A 21,967-nucleotide genomic window follows, 5' to 3' on the forward strand; every position below is an offset into this window, starting at 1 on the left:
ACGTTACGTAATGTGATTATATGTAAATAAATATCATGTACAGAAATGAGTTGAGTATGGCTCAGAGAAACTAGGAACAGCCCATGGGAGTCTACACCCTTTCGTCAACCAAGACACGCATACAAACTCTGCCAATACAAGTTGTGATCACAGGGTGGTAGTAGTGTAAATTCTTAACAGTGGGATGCTGCACATCTCTCAAGGAGCAGAAGCCACCATTCTTTTTCAATAGGGTGTCTATTTTTTGCAGAAGTAATTAAAAAAGAACAGTCGAGCCTTGAACTCCTTTTCCAAATCTACAAGTATGCAGGGCAATGCAAGTGTAGATATAGATATATTTATTTTCAATTTTGAACGGCGGCACTGATTACATACAAATCCCTGTGCTTAGAATATGATTCTGGCAAATGAAGGACCCCCACCTTGAACATTAGGCTGCCTAATAATGGAGGGTTATGCTTCATTTGACAGAATTTCCTAGAGGGCAAAATACAGTGGCTAAGCATTCCGGTTACTACAGAATGTATAACAAGAGGCCCTCTTTCACAGTCAAAACATTGCTCATAAACTCATGAAGCAAAAGACAGTCGGTTGTTTTCAACCCACACTTCTACTTTAGCAGAAGATTATCCTTCCCTTGTCTTTAAGACATCACACAATTCCAGTTAGCTTTACTGGGTCGCACATTACTTCAACCATTACTTCCGCTTTTCTCAAAAACCCTCAATAAAGGCATTGATCTACCCGCGGTCTGAGCTGCAATTTTCGAAGAGGAAATAATAAGTCAAATTGTTCAACCAATAACCTGGGGTGGGAAGGAGATGCAGACCATTTGGTGAGGTCTACATTAGAAATTTAAGACCGTTTCAAATTGGTTTAAATGGAAACTATGGGAGGAAATAGTTTTATGAACAAGGTAGAGCAGGAATTGTAGTCCAATAACATCTAGAGTCATTCCTCCAATCCTGAGCTGGAGGTCTCTACGCTGACTACTTTCAGATAGCTACAGTTCCCGAGGTTTTCTGGATAAAGCCAGGAAGTTAAATCAGATTCATACCAGATTATGTTTACTGTGTAAACGTGCCCTTCAGAAACAAATAAAAAGACAGTGTAATTATAAATTGGGGAGAGGGTTTCTTTTCTACAGAGTCTAGCTACATTTGCTACGTTTCCTTCTAGTGTCTCTGCTTTTCCTATCACAGCACTGAGTTTAATCACTTCTCGTTTTTAAATAATACCACAACAATAGTTTGCCAGCCAGCAGCAAACTCAAGGGAGAAACAAAACAAACGAAAAACCCCAACGACCCCAAAGGAATAATAATTAATCCCTTCCCCACGATAAATAAACGCAAATCTTAAGCAGCCCGTGTCACTTTGCTGTGAATGTTTCTTCTTCTCCGCAAGGAGGAAACCAAAGTTCTTAGATTCGCTGAGCAAAATATCAGCCCGAGACAGTTTTCCTTTCCATTCACCGCTCAAAACATGATGCAGTCGAAAAACGAGATGCCAGCAGTTGGAATGAAATTTTGTTCGAGACTCCAGCCCACAAGTAGCAGCAAGTTGTTAATACAAAGGAGCAGCGAGGCGAAAGTTTTTTTTTTTTAAAGGTGGTGATGGAATCCCATCCAGGTGTTTTGAAATGATTCAAAGAAGTGTCAGATCTTCAAACGGTTTTCCTCATCGCTGTCTTTTGATCAATCACCCAAAACAAACCAGTCACTTAATCTGATGATCCGTCAGGTTTGAGAAGCCGGTCTGCTTGTTCTCGAGTTAACTTGCAGTTGTTCCTTAAGTTTAATAAAGTCCTGACATGTCTTAACTAGCTGCACAGCATTATAACTTAAAATGTCACTTGATTTAAAGAGGGAGGGAGGGGGAGGAGGGGGAAAATAAATAAGTGACATCAATAATGGCCTTCAATTAAAAAAATAATCCACGTCAGCACAGCAGCAGCAGCAACAGCAGCAGCAGCAGCAGCAGGAAGCCAGTCATGGATTAAACCCTTCCAAGAAGCGTTGACCTAAAAGACAGAGGAGTAGAGAGGACACTCATTAGGAACAGAGGTTGCTGGTAGGACAGGTGGGAGGCCAACAGCAGGTGGCGCCAAAACCAATGACAAATGAAGCCCAAACCAATGGCAGACACAGCCAATTAATTCAAGTTTTGTTCCAGTTCTCCTCCTTTCTACAAGGGGCAATATGGCATCTGAGGAGCTGACAGCGAAAACCACCCCATGGGCAGGAAGGACAAGAAACTGAGGATATTAAGACAGCTCCCCATTGATTACGACACTGGGAAACCGCTCCACAGATTGTCTCAGATGTTGCATTTGTTGGTCTCTCTCTGAACTGTCCACCAAATGGGTCTGGGTGTATTTTAGGGCTTGTGGCTCTCGGGAGCACAGTAGATTGGCAGCAACCTCAAAGGTGCTAAGCGTCATCTTTCAAAAGTGCAGAGCAGACAGTGGGGAACCTCAGGTCTGGGTTAGGGCACAAGTGGCCCTCCAAATCTCTGTTTGGCCCTTGGGAGTTTCCTATAGCCACCCCCTCTCTTCCCAGGCTACGCCTGTCAATGGCCCTGCCCTAAGGTCGCACCAAAACGTTGTGCAACTTTCTCAGGCAAAAAGGTATTGCACTAGCAAGTTTCATTCCCCAACTGCCACCGGCATATGGTTTCATCTTTGCATGCCACAGTTCCTTAACTGGCAAAGGAGGGGCAATAAGGGACTTTAACCAATGCAGCCTTCCCTAACCTGGTAGGTAAAATAAAGGTAAAGGGACCCCTGACCATTAGGTCCAGTCGTGGCCGACTCTGGGGTTGTGGCGCTCATCTCGCTTTATTGGCCGAGGGAGCCGGCGTACAGCTTCCGGGTCATGTGGCCGGCATGACTAAGCCGCTTCTGGCGAACCAGAGCAGTGCACAGAAACGCCGTTTACCTTCCCACCGGAGCGGTACCTATTTATCTACTTGCACTTTGATGTGCTTTCGAACTGCTAGGTTGGCAGGAGCAGGGACCGAACAACAGGAGCTCACCCCGTTGCGGGGATTCGAACCGCTGACCTTCTGATCGGCAAGTCCTAGGCTCTGTGGTTTAACCCACAGCGCCACCCACATCCCTTCCCTAACCTGGTACGCTCTAGCTATTGTTAGACTCCAGCTCCCATCATGTCCAATTTTTAAGGAATGATGGGAGTTGCAGCCTAGCAGCATACAAAAGGGCACCAGGCCTGAATCAGCACAACAAGTCAACTTTAGGAGAATTTAGAAACATGCATGACTGACTGGACAAAAGCCTTCAAACAAGAAAGGGAAGGAAAATGGAAATCTGTCTGGGCAAAAAAATTAATAAAAAAAATTGCATTCATTCCATTTTTAAAGATGAAAAAGAAGGTTCCTAATACATTGGGGATGGGTGGAAGGAACAAAAAAACAGGAAGAAGAAACAGCTTGTGTGCTAATACTTTGGGAAAGCCCAGAAATTAAATATGACTTTTTTTGGAAGCGAGTTCACACTGTGTCCGTCTGTTGAGGCATGCAGCAGTGGAACACTTGGTATCGAAAGTGTCTTAATGCTCAAGCAACTTTGCAGGCTGCTGATTTATCTGACGGCAATCGCCTTTGACACTGACCTGAGAGTCTTCCATCTGTCTTTTTCAATGTGGTTCTCGGGGCCTTCGCTCTCGTAGGAAGCCAAGTAAAGTGCTGCAGTCAGAAGAAACAGAACGTCGTCATTACAGGCATGCGAGCCAGTGTAGTGTAACGGGTAGTGTGTCGGACTGGGACCCGGGAGACCAGGGTTCGAAACCCCACTCAACTCACTGGAAGACCTCCAGGGCAAGTCACTCACTCTCAGCCTAACCTGCCTCACAGGGTCATTGTGGAGATTAAAATGAGGAGGGGGAGAATTGTGTTGAGCTCCCTGGCAAAGAAGTTGGACGCAAATGCAACAAATAAAATAGCTATTTCCCAGTCCTTGCCTCAGAGGATTTCATCAGCGTCTCAGCGCTTGGGGTAGGGGCCTTGTCACTTCCAAGTGTACAGTAACAAGCTCTGGATGGTAAAGGACCCTCTTATAATGATTTTTTTATTTTTAAAAACCGCTTGCAGAATATTCTATCCATCCTGATCTTCTGTAATGATTGTCCTCCTCTTACTATTTGTGGTTAGAATACTTGGCTATGGATTTTTGAATTATTGCAATTAATTACATGCCACCTTTCTATCTCAGTTGGGACATTCATGGCAGGCGACAACCATTATTTGAAGCACAGTCGCCGGATTTAAACAACCATTATTTCTAGACTTGCATTGTTTTAATTGTGAATCAAATGTTTTTCTGTTGCAGGGACTGTCTTGCTTCTTCATCCTGTGATTCAGGTGGACTTTCTTTCTTTCTTTCTTTCTTTCTTTCTTTCTTGAGCTATTATGTACCTTTATTCATTGATAAGAGAAAAAACTACTCCCCTTTGCGATTGGAAGCGGGGGTTGTTTTGATGATGCTATGGATACTAGCCAATCAGCACTGTATATAGCTGGCCTTTCATCACTAACTTGTAGTACTGTGGGTTTTTTGTACCCCTCTTCCCCAGAGACTCACAGGTGTATCAAATCTGCCCTTCTCCCAAGGGGCTACTTCCAACAAAGCTAGGGTGGTCTTCTGCATTTCCCAAAAAATAAATTGATAGATGACAGCAGGCGCGCTGCACAATGACCAGAGTTTGCACATCTCTTACCATCCTCGCTGAAGACTGGGACGGTGAGCAGGTATGGAAGGATTTTCCGGTCTCTTTCAAAAGGGCACTCAACTTGTTTCCATGTCATAAACTCACTCACTTGTTTAGCCAGTTCCCAAAATTTCTGGAATTTAATAGAGGGCAGAGAAGGTCAGTAAAAACATGTCCACAAAAAGAAAACAAACCCAACAACTAATTAAAGTCTGAGTCAAGAAAAGAGAGGGATGTGTGGTGTAAAATTCCAAATTAGCATTTCTGACAGCTGCGATAGAGGTAAAAAAGGTAAAGGGACCCCTGACCATTAGATCCAGTCGTGGCCGACTCTGGGGTTGCGGCGCTCATCTCGCTTTATTGGCTGAGGGAGCCAGCGTACAGCTTCTGGGTCATGTGGCCAGCAAGACTAAGCCGCTTCTGGCGAACCAGAGCAGCGCACGGAAACGCCGTTTACATTCCCGCCGGAGCGGTACCTATTTATCTACTTGCACTTTGATGTGCTTTCGAACTGCTAGGTTGGCAGGAGCTGGGCCTGAGCAACAGGAGCTCACCCTGTCGCGGGGATTCGAATCGGCGACCTTCTGATCGGCAAGCCCTAGGCTCCGTGGTTTAGACCACAGCGCCACCCGCGTCCCTTACGATAGAGGTACACTTTTTCTGAAGTAAGAACTGATGACGCCACTTCACCCTTATATGACGCTGATACTTCACCCTTAAGAGAGCTACAACTCCCAGGAAGTGGGCTTCATAATCTGTGAAAGGAATGGGGGTCTCCTAACAACTCTCAGCACCCTTAACAAACTTCAGTACCTAGGATTCTTTGGTGGAAGCCATGACGGTTTAAAATGGGAGAGCTCAGTTGGTAGAGAATGAGACCTTTAATCTCAGGGTCATGGGTTTGAGCCCCACATTGGGCAAAAGATTCCTACATTGAGGGATTGAACAAGATGACCGTCAGGGTCCCTTCCAACCATAACTGTCAACGTTTCCCTTTTTTTAAGGGAAATTCCCTTATTCTGAATAGGATTCCTCGCAAGAAAATGGAAAAGCTGACAGCTATGCTTCCAACTCTACAATTCTATGATTCTGCTTGAAATGTACAGGGCAGATGTGGTCCTAAAACAGATGTAAAGAGAGAGAGGGGGAACCTGAATGCTTGTCTGTTTTTAGAGGAAGGGCAGGGCCAAGCAGGAGCAGTGAAAGAGACAAAGTCAGAGCAGACATTCTCCCCCCAAAGGGTGGGGTCTTTGCCAACAGGACCCGGCAGCAGACACCAAATGATTAAGTCTAGACCTCCGGGACTAGTCATGCTCACAATTAGCATCAAGAGATGGGCAGCCAACCCTCCGGCAAGGCTTTCTGCTCACAGTTTAATTAGCAAAGCTTGTCAGTTAAAAAAATAAACCACACACAGACACACACATCGAGAAATTCCGAGCATGCTCTACTTACTTCGAAATTGACGTGGCCGTTGGGCAGGCGGTTGGCGCAGCCCTCGTTGAGGAAGTAAATGTCCTTGATAAGCAGGCTGAAGAAAGGGATGACGATCTAAGGAGGAAGGGGAACAACGAGCTTAGTTAGCATCCATTCCAGAAGGGAGGCAGCACAACAATGGGCAAAGTCAAGGTGTTCCAGTAAAAACTTGAAAATGGACGTAGCCTGGAGGCAAAGGAGCATTTCTAAGGTGCCTTATACAAAGTCTGACCTTTTTATTTATTTAGTTCAGCACCGTTGACGCTGTCTAGTAGCCTTCCCCTCCCTTTCAGCAGCGCTGAAGCTAGCGTAATAGTGACACTGTTTGTCTAAGGTGCACACTCTTTCTACCAAAGGCCAGGGATCGGGACGGAACAGAAGTATTAATGAACTTATGAGTTGTTAAGTGTATTCTGAAAACTACGAACAACAAGACTGAAAGTGGTAATGCCTGGGAACTGCCATGGCATTGCCATCTTCCGAAATGCCTTCCAGGATCTTTCTTTACACTCCCCGCAAATTCCTAAGGCCCAGCTGAAATTAAGCAGGACTGTGGCCAACCTTGAGCTGAAGGTTCCCCACTCTGGACGTATTTGCTCATTTATTTATTAAATTTATACCCTGGCCCTTCTTCCCAAAGGACCATAGTTGTCAACGTTTCCCTTTTTCTAAGGGAAATTCCCTTATTCCGAATAGGATTCCTCGCAAGAAAAGGGAAAAGTTGACAGCTATGCAAAGGACCCCAGGGCAACAAGCAACAAGTGAGCAAACATCTTAAAAACCATCCCGATACAGCCGCACACTGGGAAACCTCAATTTAAAAGGCCTGTTGAGAGAGAAAAGTCTTCGCTTGGAACCGAAAAGACAGCAGAGATGAAGCCTAGTTGATATTCAAGCGGGGAGTGATTCCAAAGGGCTGGTGCTATGACAATATAAAGACCCAATTCCTATATTGTGCAGAATGGACCTCCTAATAAGATGGTATCTGTGGGGGGGGGGGGCATCTCCAGAGCACAGAGACTAGGGCTGGGCGATACCTGGTTTTCATCACCAGCTAAACATAGCGATATACAAATATATCACAATGTCTGAAATAAGGGTGGATCTACGTTAAGGCATGGGCTGGCTGCACGGTTTTTCTCACATTGTGATTTTTGCATAACACACACATGCACACATCATTATTCGCAATATGTTAGCAGGTCAAAAATAGTGAAACCGATATCATGATATGGACTTCAAACCGATTTTGGATGATACAGCGATATATCACCCAGCCCTAGGAGTGACTGATTGGGTATATAAGGGGTGTCCTTCAGGTAATCTGGTCCCAAGTGTTATGGGATTTTGCACACCAAAACCAACGTTTTGAACTTAGCTTGGGAGCTAAATGGGAGCCAGTTTCCCTTTGGGTTTCCCATTGCATCTGGCATGCAAACACATGGACACATACACACAATATCAGTATATTTCCAAACTTACAAGCTTATCACAAGAGTCTTAATACCTGATATATGGAACCTTCCTCTTTCCCTACTTCACAACCTCAATTTCATGGGGTGTTGGACCATAATAATCTTTTCAACCCCCTCCTGTAGTTTCTACTTCTAGCATTCCCTTCCCACCAAAACAAACAACCCAACCCACAATTGATCATACAGGTAAAGGCTGCCTTTTTTAAAAGGTTCAGCTGAACTCCAGGATGTACTGCTTTCCTCAAAGTACAGGGATTTCAGAGAATATCTTTTGGCCGAGGAGCAGCCTGCAAAGCTCTCATCTTTCTGCCTTTCATCCGGAAAGAGCAAAGTGTTTGCTTCTCACTCTTTTCTAACTTTGCTCCATTTCTGGGGCAATGGAAACGAGAGAGAAAACCCACTAAGAAATTGATTCTCTGCAAAGACAGACATGGACAGGAATAACATTGCATTTCCCATCAGGAAAGGCTTGCCCAAATAATTAGTGTTCCAGCTTGATTCATTTGCATTATTAAAACACATGCCTGGGGAACATGTAGCCTTCAAGAAGTTGCTGGACTACAACTCCCATCATTCAAGACCATCAACCACATGGACTGGGGATGATGGAAGTTGGAGTCCAATGAAATTCTGCAAGGTTCCCATTATAAAGCCTTCCTTTCTGCTAGCTTAAAAACAGTAGAGCCTCTGACGCCACCACTAGTAAAGGTAAAGGGACCCCTGACCATTAGGTCCAGTCGTGGCCGACTCTGGGGTTGCGGCGCTCATCTCGCTTTATTGGCCGAGGGAGCTGGCATACAGCTTCCGGGTCATGTGGCAAGCATGACTAAGCTGCTTCTGGCGAACCAGAGCAGTGCACGGAAATGCCGTGTTGTTTTTTTACCTTCCCGCCAGAGCGGTACCTATTTATCTACTTGCACTTTGATGTGCTTTCAAACTGCTAGATTGGCAGGAGCTGGGACTGAGCAACGGGAGCTCACCCCGTCGTTGGGATTCGAACTGCCGACCTTCTGATTGGCAAGTCCAAGGCTCTGTGGTTTAACCCACAGTGCCACCCATGTCCCTCTGACGCCACCACTAGCCCTCATCTTTCATTTTTTAAAACAACAACCACAAATTTCTAGGCCTTAAGAGTCACATGTATATGTTCGAAAGTGTGTGGGCAACATATGGCAAAATATGAGGAGCCCAAGAGATGGATAAAATAGATCCCTAATGGCGAGGGACAGCATTTAGTATGCTGCATAGCTCCCTGCTTCTCCTCATGACTAGCCAAACCGGAATAAATTATCCAAAGTAAGAGAACTATACAAATTGGCCTAGCTTGCATCATTTATACAAGTTGCAGAAGGGAGATTTCCTGGGCATGAAACTGTGATTACCTTGGCACAGTATTCAAGAGTATTTTTTAATGCAAAGCACACAGAACCCTTTAGGACAGGCCAGATGTGACATTCCTTTATGAGAAAAGTGACAATCAGTGACCAAAAATGCACATTTCCCCCCCCCCAAGATGGTTCCCAGTTAGCAGGCAGCTGTGCTCCAGGCAGATGGCTTACCTGGTGCATATCTCCTAATAAGTAAATTTGATCCCTGGCCAACCGCAAATATGTTTGCAAATCATACCTTCTCTCTGTTGCTGTGTGCTGTCAAAGACCTCTGAGCTGCTCCTCGCAAAGCTGTGCGGTAATTGTAAAAATTGCTGGAAGGGTCCATTTGATGCTAGATTTAAAAAAATAAAATGGAAATGTTCACAACATTTCCATGCCATAGCAGACACTATAAAATTATTTAGAAGACCAGCATTTAATTCAGTGGAAGAGCACCGGATACAAAGCAGCAATTGGCCTGTTTTTAGATAGTTTTTCGTTTGCTGCTGGTGCTACCAATAATTTCATTGTTTTCTTCATCTGTAAACTGCTCTGAGGTTTGTTTACTTTTTACAATCAAGCGATATGTAAGTTTTATGAAATAAACTAATAAAGCAGACAACCAGCAAAGGCTCATCCAAAATTCGAAAGAGAGACAGAGATGGATGGAGATAAGCCACTGTATAGCTCCATTCTTAGATAATCAGACGTTTGAGTCAGATAAGCTATTTGGAAGTAATAGGAAATTTAACAAATTGGGACCCATGTTCTGCATATTCACCCAGGAAATAGATTTTCACTGTAATGTTCCTTTTAGTATATTATTTTGTTTTATTATGTTTGTGTCCTTTGACCTAGGACCTTCAGGTGAAGGAGAGATTACAAACGTTCAAAATAAATAAATAAAGCGTTGCCCATTAAATGGCATATGGAAAGCATAGACTACTATAGATTTTTCTAATGGGCTAGGAGCTTCTCTTGTTGCTACACTGTGTGTAGTCAGAACATTTTAAGCAGCAGTGTGTAGTCAGAACATTTTAAGATATTACCCACCCTCTCCAATCTTTAATGGAACTAGCATTAGGGACAGAAAAAATGCACAGAATAGGTACCGTATTTTTCGGACCATAGGACGCAGTTTTTCCGTCTTAAAAACTAAGGGGAAAAGTCTGTGCATCCTATGGAGCGAATGCAGGGGGGGAGGCAGGCAGGAAAAGCCCCCAAGAGCCACACACAAGATTCATGCGGCTCTTGCAGGCTTTTCCCCAGGAGGGAGAAGGGACTGACGCAGTCTCTCCAGCCGGGGGGGGGGGGGAGGCTGCGCAAGGCTAAAGAGGAAGCCCAGGCAGCAAGCGCGATCCATCCATAATATTTTCCCCCTTGATTTCCACCTCTAAAAACTAGGTGCGTCCTGTGGTCTGGTGCGTCCAATAGAGCGAAAAATATGGTAAATATAGATGATGACAACCACTTCTCTCTGTCCCACTGGCTGAAAAACAACTGGATAGACAAGATTTCAGGTGACCAAACCACATTTACCTCAAGAATGTCGAATTTGGCTGTCTTGACTTTTGACCAGGTTTTCTTTAGCCTGGAGACAGGGCTCATGTTCATCCCAGCTTTTAGTTCAAAAGGCCGCAAGGAAGATGCAGAGATAAGAGCGAAAGAGCACATGATTATTCTGGACTAGATATATTTAAAAGCAGGGGACAGGGAATTGAATATTTGCAAAGATAGCCATTCTGGACTCCTTACAGCATTATGAAGAAGTGACTAGAAAGTATTGGCGCTGCAGGTCTGGTAGCAAAAGCAGCCTCACATCCTTCTGTCCTCTGTCCTGAGAGTTGGGACTAAGGCTATGTGCACGCCAAACATTTAAAAGCACATTACTTCCCCCCAAAGAATCCTGGAAATTGTAGTTTGCAATTTCCAGCTCCTGTAACAAACTACAGCTCCCCAGATTCGTTTTTGGTAGAAGTCAGATACTTTAAATGCAGGGTTTGTACACAACGTAAAAGACAAAACTAAGAATCAGGAAGTGTTTGTTCCCAATCTTGCCTCTGCCATGGTGACCTTTGGCACCCCATTCTCTCTCGGCCTCAGTGCTTCCCTCCTCAAATTGGGGATAATACCAATGACTACAGGGTTGTTGTAAGGATTGCAGCTAGATAACGGATGTGAAGCAATCTGAACTATCATCGTATTTCTTAATCCTAGTGTGGATTGTGACAATACAGAAGCACAATATTAAAATCAGTTAAAACAATTTGCAATCAAAAGAATTGCATGGGTCCTAACTGAAGATTCTGTGCAGTACAACTGGTAAGTATCATTATTATTATTATTATTCACTCTGCAAAGCAAGACAGTTCTATCTGGTTAGTGATATTACATTACAGAGCAGTTGTGTGGCAGGAGTATGGAGACACGTCGGCAGCAACAATATAAATTTTCCCTGACCTACTGCCCCCCAGATGTTTCTGGCTAAGCTACAACTAGAGATTGGGAAGAAAGCCAGCTCAGTTTGACCATGCTCTCTGGAGCTGATGGGAGATGGAGTCTAACCACATCTGCAATGTCACAAGCTGGACAAGGCTTTGCCCAGATCTGGCCTGAATCAGACTGAGGTGAGCTAACTCATTCTCCAAACCAAGCACCCTTTAACGAGCAACAATTTAAAAATACCATGCGACTACGAAGGATTCCCATCTATACTTACAAATAATGGCCATTAATGAGTTGAAGTTGCCAATGTTAAAGCACTCCCGGGCCACGTCGATGAAGTACTCTATCATCCTCGCTCGGTGCTTTTTCTTCACAGGCTGAAGGAAAACAAACCCAAATGAGAATATATTTAATTTAATTTAATTTAATTTATTTCTTGTAGAGGAAGGGACAAGTGAAGGGGGAAGTGCAGGTACATATATCTATATCCAGAGGGTTCTTTTGTAACAGTACTCACTGGTAGAGAGTACCAGAACCTCTTTTTTTCTACCCATGACGGCCATTTTGTGCTGGCACCCACGGCACTTTCATGAGTGCCAACGCCTCATCTTTATGCCAAAAAAATCGCTGTCCCTACCATCTATGGCACTGTAATTTAACATTATTCAACAGATACAGTACAAGAACTTGCAACAGAAGGAGGACTTTAGGTTGTTCCATCAGCTCCATGCTTGGTATATTTGATCTATGTTCTAGTGGCTGTTTCAGAACTGACAGAAAATCACAACGGGACTCACATCTCACATTCAGTGGAGGGCTATCGAGGCCCTTCTGCTAACCTTAGCTAGGTACTTCAGGTTCGCACACATTTTATTATCTTTGGGTGAGCAAATTAAAATCATCCGAAAAAAGGATTTCGCACAGGGACTGAAATGTAGCGCTGATTAACACACATGTATTCGCAGGCCTGGCGACATTACCTGGCATCATTGGGGCTCATTGGCAGACCCAAATTGTTGGAGGGATATACTATTTCACACTAGAGAGAGGGCAGGGCATCATATTTTAAATTCTCCTCCATGTTAAAAACAAAACACCAAGTTGAACACATTCCTAGGATAAATTAAAGCAGGCTTCCTCAATCTGGGCCCTCCAGATGTTTTGAGACTACAATTCCCATCATCCCTGACCACTCGTCCTGTTAGCTAGGGATCATGGGAGTTGTAGGCCAAAAATATCTAGAGGGCCGAGGTTGAGGAAACCTGAACTAGAGGAATATTGAGCATACCTCCCATTTTCAGTTTACTACTTGCAGGGAGATTTTTTTTGATGTGGAAGGGTGTTACAAGTATGGCACCCAAACTGTAATCTGATTTGCTTACCATGCATATTTCTGTGGCAACTAAGTAGCTGAGCCTGTTGAACCATTCTACGTAGGCTTCCAGGTTCCGCGCCTTCTTCCGGTCACCATAGCAGCTCTGAGAAGACAAGAGCAGCCGTTTGTTTCCCATGCCATGTTTCCAAGCGGGGGGGAAATTCAACTTCTACAGCTTTATTATCGCCTTTACCTCGCCTTGGTTTAAATGAGGTTTTACATATAATACCCAAGTGGCATTCCCCTTCCAGAACTACAATTCCCATAGTTCCCTGGGAGGAGGGATGGGTTGTTAAACCACTCTCAGAATAGTAGCCATCCGTGAAGGGAATAAAGGTCTCCCTGAAACTACAGCTCCCAGGATTCTTTGGGGGGGGCCATGACTGTTTAAAGTGGTACCGTCGTGCTTCACGTGTATGATGTTGATGTTAAAATAAGTCCACAGATGCTGTAATCTGGTGACGGTTTTACCCTCCCAATGGACTTCCTGTTCAGCATCATGGAGTGACATGACTCTCTAGGAAGCCAAAAGCAACCGCAGACGACCTCTTCAATCTCTGCACTGCCATGTTCCTGCCCATCCTCTCATTTCTTCCCCTGCTGCTCCTCCTATATGGAACCCACATAGTCCTGGTCTCAGTTTTGCAACCCTAGATTATCAGTGGAGTTCACAGAATCACGCATAACCACAGAATTATACAGTTGGAAGGGATCAAGAGAATGATCTAGTCCGGCCTGTTAAGTTGTGGGTGAACATATCAGACGACACAGCGATTCTTCAAACAGCTCTTGTTTATTCACAGGCCAGAACAGAACTGAACTGAAGGGTTCAGCCAGCCTGCTTATATAGAGCTCCAGTACAACGCAACTGCAACCATTTCCTGTAACTATCCAATCACTGCACATCACTTTCAATCCCTTATTTGCATATGTGGACCTGAGTGAAAACTATCTACAGTATCCCCCTGCTGGCCCAGGGTGAGAACTTCAGTACGCAACACAGCCTTTCTCAACCTTGGGTCCCCAGATGCTTTTGGCCTACAACTCCCATCATCCCTGACCACTGGTCCTGTGAGCTAGGGATCATGGGGGTTGTAGGCCAAAAACGTCAGGGGACCCAAAGTTGAGAACCACTGATTCTAGTCCAACCCCGCAATGCAGGAATCTTTTGCCCACGACCCTGACATTAAGACCCTGACTGAACTAGCTGAACTTGTCCTGTAGACTGACTGAAACCTAGCACCCACGCAGCCCCCTCATTCACCTTGTCGTTATCCAGCGGGTCCTTTTGTACAAATGCCTGGACAAACTCCTGTGGTCCGATGTAGTTGAGCCTCTCCTGCAGAAAAGGGAAAGGAGAGGAATCAGGAACGGTGGCAAAATTCGCACACAGCCGTCAAAGAAAGGCGAACACAGAACACTGGCAAGATGAGCAGGACAGCGTCAACTCACTAGCTCTATGTGAGTCAGCTGCTGGGCTAGCATGTAAGGGTCGCTGCAGACGGTGATGATATCCCTCTGAATGGCCTGGGGTTTGGTCTTCAGGACCGTCAGCCGGTCCGTCGAGCTTGCGTTGATTTTTGCAAGCACCTCCTCGTACTGGCTAAGGGAGGCCAGCTTACGAATGAGATTCTGGATGATTTGCTGCACGTTTTTCCGGTACATCTGCCAAAGGAAAAGAAAATAATTAATTCATCCATTAGTTTCATTCATATCTCACTGTTCCTCCAAGGAACAGACAGGGTGGCCTACAGGGTTAGATGACTGCAATGCATTAAATGCAGGGCTGCCTCTGAAGACGGTTCGGAAACTTCAGCTAGTGCAGAATTTGGCGGCCAGGCTGCAAGGCCGTTTCAGCATATGACACCAATCCTGGCCCAAGCTCACTGGCTGCACTTTAGCTTCTGGGCCCAACTCAAAGTGCTGGTTTTGACCAATAAAGCCTTAAACAGCTCAGGCCCACAATACCTCAAGGACAGCCTCTCTCCATATGAACCTACCCAGACCTTGAAACCATCCTCTGAGGCCTTACATTGTGTGCCTCCTCCACGTGAGGTCTGGAGGTGGCAAGATGAGAAGGGGCCTTTTTTGTGGTGGCTCCCCACTTGTGGAATGCTCTCCCCAGGGAGGTTTGCTTGGTGCCTTCATTATATAATTTTATGTTGTGAGCCACCCTGAGATCTAAGGATGAAGGACGGTATGCACATTTTAATAACAACAACACCAATATTATAATTACAATACCTCCCTGCCTTTTTAAGCCTCATAGCATTCCTGTGAAGCAAGTTAGAGTGACATACAGTGACTAGCCCAGTGAGCTTCACGGCTGAGTCAAGATTTGAACTCTGGTCTCCCAGGCCCTAGTCTTACACTCTAACCACTACCCCACACTGGCTCTGTTATTGAGTTCTGCTTCATGCATATGTAATATCCTCAAGTATTCAAAGTGATTCATATTAGCACAGCCCTGTAAGGCATTGTTATCCCCATGGCTTTTTTGTGGGTGGCAGTATTCACCAGTATAGCACCTCTCTTCTGGAAGCCCACGGAAGCCATTTTGTGCTGGCAGCATGACACTTTTAATAAGATATTAGTACGGGCTACTTCATTTAAAAAAAACAAAACCAAACCAAAATCACATTGTTTTTGAGCCAAGCCATGGTTTAGTTTAGTATTATACTCTAACCTGGACTCTTGATCCAGACAAACCACAATCTGTAGCCAAGGCTACAGATGGTTTTCCATCCTCTCCTACCATAACCTCTTCAATTGACCTGACCAATTGATCAGGTCAATTGAAGAGGTTATGGCCCCCTCCTTGGGGCTTCTGCAGATGTTCTCTCTGGTTGTCACGGCAACAGTTCTATAGCTTACTGTTCTTAGTTTGTGTGTGAGAAGATAAGCCCTGAGTCCAGGTTTGGATGCAATGCTAAACTAAACCATGGATTGGCTCACAGCAGCAGCATGATCGGACGAGAAGCAAAGTCGCTGTGATCTCAACTCATATGGCGATCTGTTCACTCTAAACCATGGTTTGGCTTAAAATTCCATACAAACTGAGTAACCGACACTTTAACAAAGCAGCACATTTAAAGACCTATAAATTTATTACAGCATAAACAGGATTTTGGATGGGAAAATCTCTGCCCGCTCAGATTCCGCTGCCGAAAGGCACTGAGTGTGACAGCTTGGGAGACCGTAATGAGAAATGGCTTTCAGTGATCACTGGGGAGATATCTCAGCCTAAAGACAAAAGAATATCCTTATCACCGATTGCCTGTTGGGTGAGCTATACATGCTTATCTCACGATTTGATGTGACAGCTAATAAAGGTCAATGCAAAGGCGGGGGTGGGTGGGTGAGTGAGTGAGGGGGTGGGTGGAGAGAGGGAGGGAGAGAGATTGAGGGATATAATCCATATGTTTAAATACACATATAAATAAACTCAAGTTCTCTGTCTCCAAGTGGGTGGATGTGATTTTACATTCAGACACAAAGGCCACCTTACCAAACTCTCGCCCGTTGTCCTAGACTGGTTGGATGCAGAGGACTGGTGGGAACCCCCAGGGAAAGAAGGCTCAGAGCCAGGGGATTGGTGGTGTGATGACAATGCTCAGAGGGAGAAGAGGGAGCAGACTGGGGAGAGGAGGTGTCCGAAGCTGGAGAGGCAACAGGCTTTAGTGAGCAGGAAGAGGCTATGACAGAGAGCAGTCCAGAATCAGGAGCTGGAGAGGAGGAGGACCAGCCTTCTGCTGTGACCAGCTCTTCTCCCCCTAATCCCCTACAACCCAGAGAGGAATGAAGAGGGCAGAGCAACAAGACACAAGACGATGGAGCCTTGGGCTGCTGGGAAAGGAACTGGGGAGGAGCCTTAGAGTGTGGTGGGAAGGCAGGGACCTTCAGTGCTTGCAACTGCCTCACTGGGACAAGACCTACTGGGCAGAGTAGCAGGAATCACTAGGCCTGTACTGTTTTGGTTTCTCTGAGTAAAGAATTAGCTCACAGCTGGGTGTTTTATTTCTGACCGGCTTCTGACACCAGGCCTTAGTGGGCAGGATCTGGACAGGCTTGCTTTAAACCCAGCAAAAGTTGCAATATTGTCATACAGGATGCGGTTGAAAGCAGTTAGGATTTGGGGAGGGGGGGGTACAGCAAACAGCACTAACAGAAGGCATCCGTTCAGTCACCTGGGTCGGGTGGGCAAACCTACGTAGGACTTCCTACAAACCCCTCAACTCTTGTAGCGATCTGCATTGCAGTGCAAAAGAAACAAGGTCACTCCCTCCTGCATTTACCCTTCCAAGAGAATTACTAGCCAATATAACTAATAATTTATGACATCCAGAACTGTACTGCGACGCTGGCTTTCTCTCTCAACCACTCCGCCTTTTCATAAGGGGGTGGGGGAAACAGAGACTCATCGAGATTCAGAAAGTCTTTGTTGTTATTATTTTTATGTGAACATTTATTACCCTCACATAATCTTTTGGGAACCTTTTTATCTGAGGAACCCCTGCTAAGGGACCCATGTTGCGTGGGGACACTTTGTGAAGGTGGCTCTTGGGCCACTAAGCAAGGCCAGCAAGGGCTTTTCATAGGCCTGAAGCAGAGTTGTCCATTTCATTCTGAAAGTGTCTCCTTCCTTTTTTAAAAAACAACAACAACCAGAACCGATCTAAGTCCTTTAGGGAGAATTAAAGCACTGCAAGCTTCCATAAAATGCAATGTCCCACATTGGGCGTCATAGAAAAAGTGGGATATGCAGTCCAAGTAAATAAATAAATAGATAAATAAAATTTAATTTATACCCTGCCCTCCCCGGCCAGGGCCAGGCTCAGGACGGCTAACACCAAATATGAATTACAATAAAACGTAATAGGAAAACAACAACAAACAAACAAACAAACAGTTAATTAAAATACGGCTTAAAATGCAGCTTAAAAATCAAGACCATAAAGGGAGGAAACATCAGATATTCACCCAAGCCAGCTATCCATGCTGGTCCTACATGGGACAACAAAAAAGCCAAGGGAAAATTTATATACCAAATCCCATATAAGGGGTCAGAGTGATTCTAAGCCAAAGGCCAAGCAGAACAGCTCCGTCTTGCAGGCTCTGCAGAAAGATGTCAAATCTCGCAGGGCCCTGGTCTCTTGTGACAGAGTGTTCCACCACGTCGGGGCCAGTGCTAAAAATGCCCTGGCCCTAGTTGAAACCAATCTAACCTCCTTGAGGCTTGGGACCTCCAAAGTGCTGTTATGTATGGACCACAAGGTCCTCCGAGGGGCATACCAGGAGAGGCAGTCCTGTAGGTACGAGGGTCCTAGGCCACATAGGGCTTTAAAGGTCAAAACCAGCACCTTAAACCTGACCCTGTACGCCACTGGGAGCCAGTGCAGATGGTAAAGCACTGGGTGGATGTGATCCTGTGGCGAGGACCCCGTAAGGAGCCTCGCTGCGGCGTTCTGCACCCGCTGGAGTTTCTGGGTCAGCTTCAAGGGCAGCCCCGCGTAGAGCGAGTTACCTGGACGTGACCATCGCATGGACCACTGTGCCCAGATCAGGGCGAGAAAGGTAAGGGACCAACTGCTTAATACAGCGGAGATGGAAAAATGCCACCTTTGCTGTGGCTGCAACCTAAGCCTCCGTAGAAAGGGAGGCGTCAAAGGTTACACCCAAACTCTTGACAGAAGGCGCTGGCACTAATTGAGCCCCCAGGAGAGATGGGAGTTGCCCCCCCCCCAACCCCATGTTGTCCCGACCCAGCCAGAGGATCTCTGTCTTCGAAGGATTTAACTTCAGTCGGCTCCCACACAGCCATCCAGCCACAGGTTCCAAGCATCTGGTCAGTGTGTTTGGGGCTGAGTCAGGGCAGCCGTCCATCAACAGATAAAGCTGGGTGTCACCAGCATATTGATGACAACCCAGCCCAAAACTCCGGACAATCTGGGCAAAGAAATGAATGCTGTGTGTACACACACGCACACACATTTGCTGTCCCACATGCCAGCTGACAGGCACCGGCTGGCAAACAGGTGGTTTATCAATGGGGAAAGAAGCAGCTGGGATTAAGCGTTGGGGGGGGGGACATAGTGGGGAGGGAGAGGCCCCAAGGGGTTTTGGAAGCAGAGCACACGCAGAGCAGCTCGATAGGTTGGAGGTTGTGGGAAGAAAGCAGAATGGGGAAGGGAGGGAGAGTCACGCAGGAGAGCTCAAGTATGTGATTTCCATAGTGCACCAGGAGACCGCGAACATATGGGCAGATAAAAGACTCGGAGGCTGGTCCATTCGGGCGAACTCAGCAGGGAGGATGGGGACAAAAGCAGGAGTTGGCTGTCCGTCATTTGACTCCGACTCTATACCTCCTGTTAGCCTCTCTGCCTTCTGCCCCACTAGATAAAAGCAGATTTCAAACCACAAATGCTTCCAAAGTCTTGCTACCTGCAACACGGAGGTCCTCTTCCCCACCCTCCCCTTTTAAAATTGGTGCAATATAAAAATTGTACTGAAGCTTTAAAGGCATTTTCCGACCTCCTCTCCCAGACGAATGGCACTGGCATTCTGTAGGGTGGAAATTTGTTACTATTGCCTCTCCCACTCCTTCCAGCGGCCTTTACTGCTGCATGGCATCTCAGGGCTCATGGATGGCACTGCGTTCCTGGGCAGTGGCAATGATCCAAGGTTCCTCCTCCCTGCCTGTCAGGTGTAATGCAGGGTTGTCTGAAAGGAAGACCAGAGCTTCCCAGCTGCCTCACTGGGGATGATGTCGCTGCTACCACTTGCGATGTCCGGCAGAAAATGGGAGATTTATACAGTGGGTCCTCGGGTTACATTACCTTCGGGTAACGCAACTTTCGGGTTGCGAACGTGGCAAACCCAGAAGTGTATACTTCCAGATTTTGCCACGCATGCATGCACAGAAGCGCTCTATCGCGCCACACGCATGTGCAGAAGCGGCGCCTCATGTTGCAGACTTTTCGGGGTATGTAAGGACCCCCAGAACGAAGTAAGTTCGTATCCAGAGGGTACACTGTATTTGTTTGCAAGTGCTTCCAACCCTACCCTTTAGCAAAGTTCTTACAAAATCAGAATGTCATGCATTTAAGACACCCAGGGTGCAATTCAATGTTGTACTAAGGCGTTCTGACAGCGAAAGCATTTCTGCTTGCTGGATGTAACAAACTCCCCGTCCACCAGACTGTGGGTTCCCCTGAACCTCCCTAGCAGACATGGGGGGCTGAGAGGGGCAGGAAAGCCCTGTTAATGCTAGGAGGACTTGGCAGTGGCGTAGCGTGGGGGTGCAGGGGGGGCCGGGCGCACCGGGTGCAACATCTGGGGGGGGGTGCGCTCCCACTCGCAGCTCTCTGCCCCTACCTGGCTCATTCACTCTCTCTCACTGCAGTGCTGGCTGTGCGAATCCGATCCGAGCCGCCGGGTCGCCGCCCACTGTGGAGGGGAGGGTGCCAGGCGTGCGGTGCGGTGCAGTGCAGAGAGAGAGCGAGGGACTATCTGGGGGAGGGACAGTGCAGCGGGGGGGGGGGGGCGCAAATTACTTGCCTTGCCCCGGGTGCTGACAACCCACGCTACGCCACTGGGACTTGGACTAGTGCAACAATTTAGTTGGATCCAGCTCACACATCAGAGATGCCTTGGTGTTCAGATGAGCACAACGTGATAGTTGGCTCAACACAGGGGTTATTCCTGCATTGCAAGGGGTTGAACTAGATGAATCTTGGGGTCCCTTCCAACTCTACAATTCCTCTGATTCTATCTCCCGCTCTCTCCTTGCCCTGCACCAAGACAGTGTCTTTGAATCACTCAAGGCCACCACCCACCAGATAAAACCTTGTCTGCATACATGATTGGTTTTCTGCAATTCCTGCATTATGTCATTTGACTCTAAAGCCTGTTGGGATATTCCGTTCCACCTTAAGGAATAGGCATGATTGTTGTGTGTCACCTGCCTGTTTACACTCCAGCACAGTATGCTGGGAACTTCCGTTTGTGTATAGCGTTTGCTTTAAGCTGCTTGCTTTGGATGAGATCAGACATGTTTCCCTATTGTCCTGAAGTATGCTGAATAAACTGCTTGTAAATAAGCTCACACAAATTCTCCTGCTACTTCTGTTTGCGCGTTATCTCTGCTGAGTTGCGTGCTCCAGCTTTTGAAGCTGTGGGTCGCAGATGCTGCAACAAGGCCTGGAGATTGCCCGGCACACCGGCCGGTGGGCTGGAGCCAGCTAGGGGCCTGCCAATTGCCCCCGTTCCTTGGTTGCATGGCAACAAAGCCTACCATGGCTAATAGAAGAAAGCAGGGGTGGGAGCCACTTTGACCCTCCCAGGTGCAACTAGACTATAACTCCCCCTGGGTCCAACTCACTGGGCCACAGGAGACACTTCAATGCAGGATGTGAGAAAAAGCTCTGCAGTGATTAGGAACATCTTGAAACATCAGCAAGCTCATGCTCCACACAAGTGACTCACCTCATCCCCACTGGCAATCTGATGGGCTAGTTCCTTCAAATTCCTCATCATCCGCTCATCTCGAAAATCATAAGGAAACGTCTCCGTCCACTCCGTTAACAACTGCAGAATTTTGGGGGCAATTTTCCGTAACCGGTTCTAGAGAGAGAGACAAAGAACATAGGTGTGGTCCCTCAGAATATTCGTGGTTTAGAGTTAGGTGGGCACAAGACTAAGTACAGTGGTACCTCGGGTTACATACGCTTCAGGTTACATACGCTTCAGGTTACAGACTCCACTAACCCAGAAATAGTGCTTCAGGTTAAGAACTTTGCTTCAGGATGAGAACAGAAATCGTGTGGCGGTGGTGTGGCGGCATCAGGAGGCCCCATTAGCTAAAGTGGTGCTTCAAGTTAAGAACAGTTAATCCGAGGTACCACTGTACTGAGTATTGCTGTTCAACTAAACAGGCTTTCCATTTGGGGTGCTTGAGATTTCTGTTCAGTCTACATTTTAAAGTATGTTTGATCCCAATTCACAGTTTCTAGATTGGAGCAGTTATTCTGCATTTCTCCAACGAGTTACAAAAATGCATATTTTGGGGTAAAAAAGTACAAAGATAATGCAGTTTTTTTCC

The 21,967-nt window shown here is 46.3% G+C and overlaps 1 protein-coding gene across 2 annotated transcripts in view; it reads right to left on the reverse strand.

The window, feature by feature from the left end:
* Positions 1-321: 321 nt before the first annotated feature.
* RASGEF1B (RasGEF domain family member 1B) overlaps positions 322-21,967 on the reverse strand; it is a 254,233-nt gene continuing 232,587 nt past the window's right edge. For both annotated transcript variants that reach the window (XM_083398472.1, XM_083398473.1), the window contains 11 exons: positions 21,352-21,489; positions 14,320-14,532; positions 14,132-14,206; positions 12,875-12,970; positions 11,767-11,869; positions 10,587-10,666; positions 9,304-9,399; positions 6,182-6,277; positions 4,736-4,859; positions 3,632-3,704; positions 322-2,022 (listed from right to left, as the gene is read on the reverse strand). In XM_083398472.1, the coding sequence (XP_083254598.1) occupies positions 1,998-2,022; positions 3,632-3,704; positions 4,736-4,859; positions 6,182-6,277; positions 9,304-9,399; positions 10,587-10,666; positions 11,767-11,869; positions 12,875-12,970; positions 14,132-14,206; positions 14,320-14,532; positions 21,352-21,489 (1,119 nt within the window). In that variant the 3' untranslated portion in view covers positions 322-1,997. The remainder of the gene's footprint in view (positions 2,023-3,631; positions 3,705-4,735; positions 4,860-6,181; positions 6,278-9,303; positions 9,400-10,586; positions 10,667-11,766; positions 11,870-12,874; positions 12,971-14,131; positions 14,207-14,319; positions 14,533-21,351; positions 21,490-21,967) is intronic.

This window comes from Podarcis tiliguerta (assembly GCF_965153285.1).
Source record: "Podarcis tiliguerta genome assembly, chromosome: 9".
NCBI lineage: Eukaryota > Metazoa > Chordata > Lepidosauria > Squamata > Lacertidae > Podarcis > Podarcis tiliguerta.